The sequence below is a fragment of the Gadus morhua genome, chromosome 9 (genome assembly GCF_902167405.1).
Source record: "Gadus morhua chromosome 9, gadMor3.0, whole genome shotgun sequence".
NCBI classification, from domain to species: Eukaryota; Metazoa; Chordata; class Actinopteri; order Gadiformes; family Gadidae; genus Gadus; species Gadus morhua.
In genome coordinates this window covers 17,228,303-17,238,302 of record NC_044056.1, presented here as the reverse complement: position 1 = coordinate 17,238,302, position 10,000 = coordinate 17,228,303, and the positions used below count along the sequence as shown (strand labels likewise).

General features: G+C 46.8%; 1 protein-coding gene across 1 annotated transcript in view; it reads right to left on the bottom strand.

Annotated features, from left to right (window-relative positions):
• Positions 1-10,000, bottom strand: part of LOC115551305 (transmembrane protein 189) — a 21,555-nt gene that overhangs the window by 5,040 nt on the left and 6,515 nt on the right. The window contains exons 4-6 of the mRNA XM_030366989.1: positions 7,130-7,258; positions 2,952-3,096; positions 1,050-1,262 (exon numbers count right to left, since the gene is read on the bottom strand). Of these exons, the coding sequence (XP_030222849.1) occupies positions 1,050-1,262; positions 2,952-3,096; positions 7,130-7,258 (487 nt within the window). The remainder of the gene's footprint in view (positions 1-1,049; positions 1,263-2,951; positions 3,097-7,129; positions 7,259-10,000) is intronic.

The following is a 10,000-nucleotide window of genomic DNA, read 5'->3' as shown; positions in this document are numbered from 1 at the left end:
ACCCAGTCACAACTCTGGCCTCGACGCACAACTGAGCTAATGAAGCCCCCACAATACAAAAACACCATACTTCCGAGCACTGCATGGATATTCCAGTGCTTTCAAATGAGATCCTCTATTTTTCAACTTGTTAAAAAACCCTAATAAATAAATGAGGGTTATGTTTTAGCAGAGGTGTTTCAGTCAATACAACTAAATTACTTAACTAAATGTAGATCATGTCTTGTAAATTTAAGTTCTGTCAGTGTATTTGTTCATGTACTTTAAGGACATCGGCCTGTTGTGAAAAACATTATTGGAAGTTGGTGGTCACAATCAGGGCCGTAGCACCAAATCCTGGGCCCCTGGGGGGTATGGAGCGATTGTTGACGGGGGGGGGTGGGGGGGGGGGCGATTGTTGACGGGGGGGGGGGGGGTATGGGACGATTGTTTTGACGGGGGGGGGGGGTGGGAGACGTGGCCGATAAGTAAGCCCCCCACAACTGTCCCCTTTGTCCCCGCAGTCCGTCGGCCCTGGTCACAATATAAACTCATGCACATAAACCTCTGTGTCCTAATCATGGGCATACACGTGCCCAAGCTGTGTAACTATTGTCCACTTGTTAAATATTGGTAAAACATTGAATTCCCCCCCACCCTCAAATGAAGTCCAACCCTGCATGCACCGATCAGTGTAGTTCGGCAGAGAAAGGCCGGAAACAAGGAAGTTGAGGTTAAGTCAAGGATCATTTCCCTGATCAGTAGCTACAAACTAGCCTGATTGGTGTTTTTTTGGCCGGGGGCTTGAACACTACACATTCATGAGGCACTCATAGAATTGAGTTATTTAATAAGAAGATTGGAGCTACAGAAATTTATTATCAAAGTAATAAATAATTACGTCGTTAATTACTTTTTTCTATTTTCCAGCAATATTGCCTACTCCTCCTTTAAACACAATTGATGTGATCCAGCTGACCAGGTCTCACCTGTGGTGACACGGTAGCAGGTCTCACCTGTGGTGACGCAGTAGCAGATCTCACCTGTCGTGACGCGGTAGTAGGTCTCACCTGTCGTGACGCGGCAGTAGGTCTCATGCGGCGAGACGTGGTGGATGCGGTGGTGTATCCGCGGCGACAGCAGGGGCCAGTCCTGCAGCAGCGCGACCCATGGAGGGAGGCCGAAGTAGGAGTGGCTCCACTTGTGGATCCGATTGGTCAGCGTCACGAAGACCGCCAGGGCGAACACGTAGCACTCCCAGGGGTAGGTCGCGGCCAGGGCGTCTGAGAGGAGCAGGCAGGGAGAGAAGGAAACCAGGCCGGGTGAATGTCTGATTCACCCTCCGTCACAGGCATGGGAGCGACAGGCTGTTTAATACAAAGAAACACGGCTGCACTGGCTGGGCGCTTTGTCAAGAACACGGCTTTAACCATTCCCATCCCCCCCACCCCGGAGTTCAGCAGTGACCTGGTGAACCTAGCGAGAGTCACACATGACAGGTGGAGGAGAGGGCTCAAAGGTGCGCAGCCACCACCCTCCTCTACCACTCCTCGCTGGGTGTGAGATGACAGGTGTAGATGTCACCAGCCATTACGAGACCCTGTGTCTATTCTGAGAGCCAGGCTGAGGCCGGGGGAGCGAGACAGAGCGAGAGGAAGAGAGAGAGAGACCTTGACTCTGCAGTTGAAGAACATGACAGGTGTCACTGTCAAGTTGCCCCCTCAGTACTCCCAGGCCCCCCTTCTCTGAATAACACAAACACAGGACTAAATATTAAGTCTTTCCACATCCCCTGAACTTCTTCCATTTTATTATGTTGTCCATCTCTATCCAGGTAGCACTCTCTCTGTCACTCATATATTAATGTTGTGAGTCACATCGAAATTGATTAGGATGCTTGGGAAGGAGTGTATTTCTGTGTACTTTGGTATCATTATTCAAATCGAATTCCAGTTCTATCTGAAATCAGTTTGCTCTTTCTCGTCTACATCCTTCACCTTCCATCCTACCCTGACCCCAACCCAATGTCAGACAACCAATGAACGCTCCTCCTCCAAAACTGATTGGACCAATTATAGGGGCCCATGCCAGGTAAAGATCAGGTTAAGGGTAAAGCTCAGACCACATACCAGTAACCTTACGGGCGTGCGTGAGTGCAGGCGTGTATGTTCAGCAATGTCACCCTCCCCCGTCCAACCCTCACCAATTTCATTCCTACCCTCACCTCAAAAGCCCCCTCCATCGTGATTAGCTGCGAGACTCTGTGTCTGTGTCTGTGCAGTTCTCCTTCAGCTCCTTATTCCTCTCGTCCAGTTACGATTGTGTCAGGAGCTCTGACATACTTCTTGTCCTCATTCGATAAATTCATGTGAATCCATTACATGTGTCCATGTACAGTTGTAGGCATACGTTTAGGCACCCATGCTAATCTTGACTAAAAAGAGGAATACAAAAATCAAGATCCAGGATACTATGCATCCTGATGAAGTCACCTAGGGCCTTGGAATAAAATAACCCCACATCACCACATACCCTTTACCATACCTAGAGAAGGCATGGTTCTTTTCAGTTAGCCTAATAGCTGTTAGATAGCCTTGTGATTTTTTAATGCAAATCAAACCAGCTAATAGGCCTATAACTTAATCAGGATGCATAGTATCCTGGACCCATGAAATTATGCTAAGATCAATTTCCAAAAGATACATTTTAATTCCTCTTTTTATTCAACTTAAGAATGGGTGCCTAAACTTATGCATACCACTGTATATATATTATTTATATTAATTGAGGTGGCCTATTTTTTTCACTAAAATCCAACAGTTCAGATATTAATTCGGGGGGGGGGGGGGGGGGGGGGTTGTGTGTGTGTGTGTGTGTGTGTGTGTGTGTGTGTGTGTGTGTGTGTGTGTGTGTGTGTGTGTGTGTGTGTGTGTGTGTGTGTGTGTGTGTGTGTGTGTGTGTGTGTGTGTTACCCGGTGTGTAGGTGAGGAACTTGGAGGCCATGTGGGCCAGGGCCAGTGTGGGGATCTCACAGTTGTCGCCGTTGGTTTGGATGAAGTCGTGGCGGGGGGTGGCCGAGGGCTCGATGTGGTGCCCCCTGAACGGGCGGATAAAGGCCTGGCCGCAGAGAGCAAAGACCGAGGTCCCTCTATCAGACTGGAAACATAGCACGCTCCTGTTTTGTCTACATTTTGTAAAACTACCTGCCTGGCAGGACCGACAGATGCTGGCTTCATATCTTTAATTGGGTCTGCGAGGAGTTAAATTCCTATAAACTAAATAAATGATCTGACTGGCGTTTCATTGTGCGAATATTTTGGGATTATTTTTGGTATACTGGTGTTTAGCAACATGTAAACACACAAACATCTTGAACGATAAAGGGAGTAGGATATGTGTTGAGTAGCATTGGGGTTATCTGTTGAAAGTGAGGAGGGTTCAGTGGTCTTGCAGTGTACAGTTTAGCTAGTTTTGGTGTTCTCGGCATGTGGATGGGGATTTCTTCTATGCAGGTCAGGTGAGGCTAAATAGAGCTACTGAAATAAAAGGTTTGAAAGTACCAGAACTTGGAATAGCCAATTCATATTTTTTCAGTGTAACTGTGAATACTTATTTGTTATTATTATTATTGTTGTGATTGTATAAGCACTTGAATGTGAAATCTATATGCTTTCCACAGTGTGAACAAAAACTCTCAACACCCTCATTTGCTTTGCCTAACACAACCGTTTAATTTACTAGAAAACACACAAAATGTGGTTTGTGTTTTTTTAATGAACAGACATCGATACGCCTGTAAGAAAATGCACCATCCCCAAAGGGTACCTTCACTTAACCACACCCCCACACACACACACACACACACACACACACACACACACACACACACACACACACACACACACACACACACACACACACAAACACACGTTCTGCCCCAAAGCGCTTATCCAGCATCCTAATAACCCACAAAACAGCAGTGGGCTGTAGAACACACATACAGACACAGACACAAACACACACACACACACACACAGACCAAACCACAGATGACCCAAAGACACCGCACGCAAACTGCAAAAGCAGGAGCTTCACAGTGTGCACACGCAGTTGCAAACGTGCACGCCCACACCACCTGTGCTGCGCAGAGGCAGACACCTGTCTGAGAGAACACAGGGGTCTCAAATGAAAGACAGAATCTTCTAAGCATGAAGACACACACACACACACACACACACACACACACACACACACACACACACACACACACACACACACACACACACACACACACACACACACACACACACACACACACACACACACACACACACACAAAAGGTACAGAATAAAGATAATTTATTTCCTGCTGGCTGAAAGGCGAGAACGGAGACAGTCTGCATGTTCATTACCATAGTGTGCATTTTTTGTATCCATCTATGTGCACATGTGCTTGTTTGTGCGTGTTTGTGCGTGCAAGCCTCTCTGCATCTGCGTGAAAGGTCATTATCGGTGTGTCGCAGGGCCCTGAGCCAATCACGCGTGTCCATCTGCGTCCGGCCATTGCTAGGCGCAGCGGGGACCAGAGGCGACTTATCTACTGATATGTTCACAATTATCCAGGCCCACCTTTGGTCCTCCTGCCATCTCCTCTCCCTGCTAACCCTCCTCCTCCTCCTCCTCCTCCTCAACCCACACACACACACAAACTCCTCCTTATTACCCCTCCTTTCCTCCATCTCTTCCTTCCATCTCCTGCCCTCCCACCTTCCCCCACCCTACTCAGGTGGATGAAAGCGGGACTGAGAGACAGAGGTTGTGCCGAGCCGGGGCCTACCGCTGGGTGCCGTCCCGGCGGAGGCGGGGGGGAAGAGCTCTTCTAATCCCACACCGTTTACTACCAGCCCACCTCTAATCCACCGCCATCGCTAATCACAGAACGGCCCCCGACCCCTAGCCACGGCCCCCACACCCTCTCTCACTTGGCCTTTCTTCTCCCCACCCGCCACACCACTGCACACACACACACACATGCAAAACTCAGGCCCGCGCGCGCATACACACGCACACGCACTTTAATTAATTAAGAGTGAGCGACTAGTGTCACCATAATCACACTGGTTTAAGGGTTGGTCAACCGAAAAGCATTAAAGTAGTATTTAAGAAAGGAAGCTTACTGCCTTGCCCAAGGTGCGTAGCACTTCTCAACCTGACATGTACACACTTGGACTTTAAATTCCCTAGCTTTGGCAGAAATTATGGTGTTATAATCCCATCCAAAATGGTTGTGCTTTAATACTGCAGTAACTATATAGATGCCAAACTATCAATACTGGAGACAGCGTTTATAGTTTACAAAAGAAAGAACAATAATAAAAAAGCTGAAAAGACACATTCACAAAGCACACCAGTGTGTTTTCCACCAAGTCAGTATGTGCTCAAAGCCACACACAAATACATAGAAATGACAAAAAGACAGTGATGTTGTGATGTTGGGTCCCTTGTATCTAGGGCACAGTGGTCCAACCTCAGGTGTCCACGGACCCAGTCTACTTTGATATTCAAATTGACATCCAGCGCCAGCCTTGAAACGCATGCACGCAATCACCTAAACACACACACACACACAAACACACAGACACAAACACATACACAGACACACACACGCACACGCTCTTATTTTGGAGGCAGCCTGGTGTGGGCCCTCTCTTTTTGCTGATGGTTGGTTCTCCTCCTCCAGCGAAGACCTCTATTAGAGGCCTCCTACGGGGCCCGGCCGCCATGCAAATAGACGGCCACTGCTGTGCCTTTGGTCTCGCTAACAGCACCAATAAACACAGCAGCATACCGTCAAAACCCCAAAATAAATAAACATATAACGAGAGAAGGAAAGACAGAAGTAGACATTCAATCACGAGGCACCCACGTGTACAAGCATGCGCGCATGCATGCAGGTATAGGCACGCACACACACACACACACACACACAGACACACAAACACACTATGTCTCACGATAAGGCAGCAAAATGTGACTGTTAATAACATGAAGGGAATTACATCGAGACATAATTATGGGATATTAAAACACAAAGAGATAGCAGCAAAGTACTGTTCACGGTTGAGGGAGAGTACATAGCCCCCACTCTCTAAGGGGGAGGGGGGGGACATGAATGAATTTCAATGGGGCCATCCATTATTAACAGTGATCTGTAATTACAGGAACTTGGGATTTCAACATGCACAACAGACACCCTTGTCTGGCTATTCTACAAATAATGAATGATATTGTAATGTATGCATACCGTTATTTCTTCATTGAGTTGCAGGTGTTTGAGGTCACACAAATAATTGAATGATTCCAATACACACACACACACACACACACACACACACACACACACACACACACACACACACACACACACACACACACACACACACACACACACAATAACACAAAGTACAGGCACCACCTTACATACTGCTCTCCCATCCAATTAATCAACACAAAGTTCACACTAAAACAATCTGCATATGGCACCTGAGCACTAAATTTAATTGGCTGAAACGAGGCTAACCTTTCCTCTAATTGGAGGACTGTTGTGTAATTCAGTGTGCATCAAGGTGCCCTTTATTTCTAGGACCCTCCAAGAGTTGAGTTTACGTACGGGCATATGTGAAAATGTATCTTAGAGCATCCACTTGAAATTCCTCTTTTTTATTTTTGTTTGCTTGGCCTTAAACACTGATATTTAAGAAAGTTACTGCTAACATATGTGGTGTGTGTGTGTCTGCGTGTGTCTGCGTGTGTGTGTGTGTGTGTGTGTGTGTGTGTGTGTGTGTGTGTGTGTGTGTGTGTGTGTGTGTGTGTGTGTGTGGGGCGGGGGGGGACAGGGACAGGTGCAAGACATAGTCCTTTGGGAGTGTTTGACATTTAGCTCCACCATTGGGCGGCGGCTAAATAGTGTGGGTGGCATCACTGGAGAAGCAATGGTAATTCAAAGAGCAGTGTGTGTGTGTGTGTGTGTGTGTGTGTGTGTGTGTGTGTGTGTGTGTGTGTGTGTGTGTGTGTGTGTGTGTGTGTGTGTGTGTGTGTGTGTGTGTGTGTGTGTGTGTGTGTGTGTGTGCGTGCGTGTGTGTGTGCTTACCTTGCCAATTACAGGGATGTCCACAGGCCCCCAGGTGTCGGCCCCCCAGTGTATCAGCCCAGACGCAAAGTTGGCCGTCACGATTCCCAGGACTGATGAGAGGATGAGGGATAACATTGATAAAGAAAACTTGGAAGCCCTACTTTTTTCCTTTGGTAAGTTAATCTCCATGCATCTATAGTTTATCTACCTATAAAGCAGCAAATCGGTGTGTGTGTGTGTGTGCGTGTGCGCGCGCGCGTGTGTGTCCTTCGCATATCTCCGGAGCCCTTCATCTGATCTACCTCACACTGGACGTGTATTGCTAGGTACCCGCTGTGCTTGGATGCTGAATATACTCCCGTTATATCATGGCTGCTCTAACCATAATTAGAGGAGACTCTGTGCCTGTATGTCCTTCGGTTACTTGACAACTGTTCATTCAATCGTCTGCACACTTGGCGGGCGAACGGGAACCCAAGTAAGGGCAGTTGGGAGGTATTTGGATTAGCGCTTCTCAGGAAACCTGAGGCACCCCAACAAGCACCCCAACAGGCACCCCAACATGCACCGCCGTTGGGTGGGTAGACCAGAGGAAGGGCCGTGGCAGGCGTGAAGTTGTTTGGATGAACGGCTTCTGAGGAAGCTGGAAGAACCCAATACGAGGCGCCAGGCAATGGGCCCGTTCCCCCACAGGCAATCTCTGAACGGGCACCGCACTAGAATACTAAGGTCATCATGACCGTGTCAGATGTTCCTTAATATTTTCATAACAAATATAAATTCTTTGATGTAGATGTTCTGGTCCCAGGTACCATCAAGACAACACAAGGGGACGGCACTATGGGATGTATTCTTAACATCGAATTCACTAGCGCAGCGGTACACAATATCATATATGATGAAGATAATAGATAAGTTAATGGCAAACATGAATGAAATCTGAAAAACAGAGGGTTCATTTAAGATGCTGGATGGGTGTGAGGTGGTGAGGAGGGACGGACTGACGGCGGAGAAGCACCGCGACACGCTGAGACACTCCCGCAGCCCCACACACACACACGCACGCACGCACACACAGACAGACACACACACACACACACAGACACACACACACACAAACATACATATACATACACATACACAAACACACTTAGAGAAGCTGTGGTTGTATCCATAGGGCTGTGGCGTGAATTGGTCATATGATGCAGTGTGTGTGTCGTAACATTTATTGATCAGAATTGAAAATGGAAAAACAGTAAATATTGCAGTTCAATACAACAACAATTAATATATTGTGTCATCGCATGACAAGATTTGATTAGTGTATGTATAGCCAATAATGAAGTTAGTAGTGTATTGAATTGTAGTTTATAAATAAGTTGTATCAACTTATTTCCTACAATAAAGAAATTAATATACATAAATTCTTTCACCATGAAAATATAAATGTTTTTCTCCGTGGAGCACTGTTTTATTAGTCCCAGACCTAACTCAGATAAAACAAAGGAAAAGAAAGAAGGCAAGAAAGAAGAGAGAAGACCAACAGACAGACATCTGCCTTGACTTTGACAAGGAGGCCGAGGATGGCAGATAGAAACAATATGAACACCCAGTACAGAACGGTTCAGAGAGAGTTGTTGACAGGAGAATGAGGAAGGAGGAGGTGGTAGGTCGGCTGTTGGTGAGGGGGGGGGGATCTGTCCCCTATTAATGAACTGGGGGAGGTCCAGGAGAACAGGCCCCCATGCAACCAAAGGTCAGAGCCAACCGAGCGTACACTATATATTTTGTATTAATAGTGAGTGAGTGTGTGTAAGGGAGGGGGGGGGGGTCAGAGTGTTAATATGTAATCAGTCAAGTGAGGAGGGACGTTATCTCGGGGTCCTGAGGTCATGACCTCTCAATAAGTGAATTGCCAATGCTGTCTCTGCGTTGTGTGTGTGGGGGCATACTTTCAGAGCCCCCCCCCCCCCCCCCCCCCCCAACACCCACCCTCATCACATATACATACACTATTCATAGCAGAAGGTGAGGCCCGAAAGGGACATGGTGAAAACTCTTCATCAGCTGTATTAACAAAAGACCCCCAAAAAACCAAAGAGGGAGGGGTGATATAAGAGGGGAAAGGACATGGAAGCATATAAAGAATGAACTGAATGAGAAAACGAGAGTCGGGCCACCTATGCTGTTGTAGTCTCACAATAATAATTCAGACTAATAATCTAAAGATTGATGCAAATGGTTTCAACTCTGGGGCAACAAGGCGTTCCACTTTCTTCCACCGCATATTTGTTACGACCAATCATGTTTCTGGGGCTGGGATAGATAGGTATGCAATTGGCTTTAAACAGCAAACACAAACTCAGCCAGAAGTAACAAAATTTAAAAAAATAACTTTTGGTACCCCTGCACCTCAAAGGGCCCATGTGACGTGGTGGACGCCGTTGCCATGGTGATTTGCACCTTCACATAGGCCTTAATCAGGATCTGCTTAAAAAAGTCCCTCTCTGATGTGTTTCTGCCTACCCCTGCATCCGGTTAGTCTCTCTTACTCCCTATCTCTGTCAGTTGGTAAGGAGTTTTGTGAAACTTTAATGTCTCAGGTTTCAAATGGATCACACTCTGCATTTAGTAGCCTATGAGATATTCATGAAAAATCTATTTAAATAAAGCACCTAGTACCTGCCAGAGCAGAATGTGTGTGTGTGTGTGGTGTGTGGTGTGTGGTGTGTGGTGTGTGGTGTGTGTGTGTGTGTGTGTGTGTGTGTGTGTGTGTGTGTGTGTGTCTCCTTAAGGTAAAGACCAGGTGTGTATATGAATACGTCTCGCCTCACTAAGGCAAGGAGATTCAAGCATTCATGGGTGATTTGAGATAGTAGTGATATATTC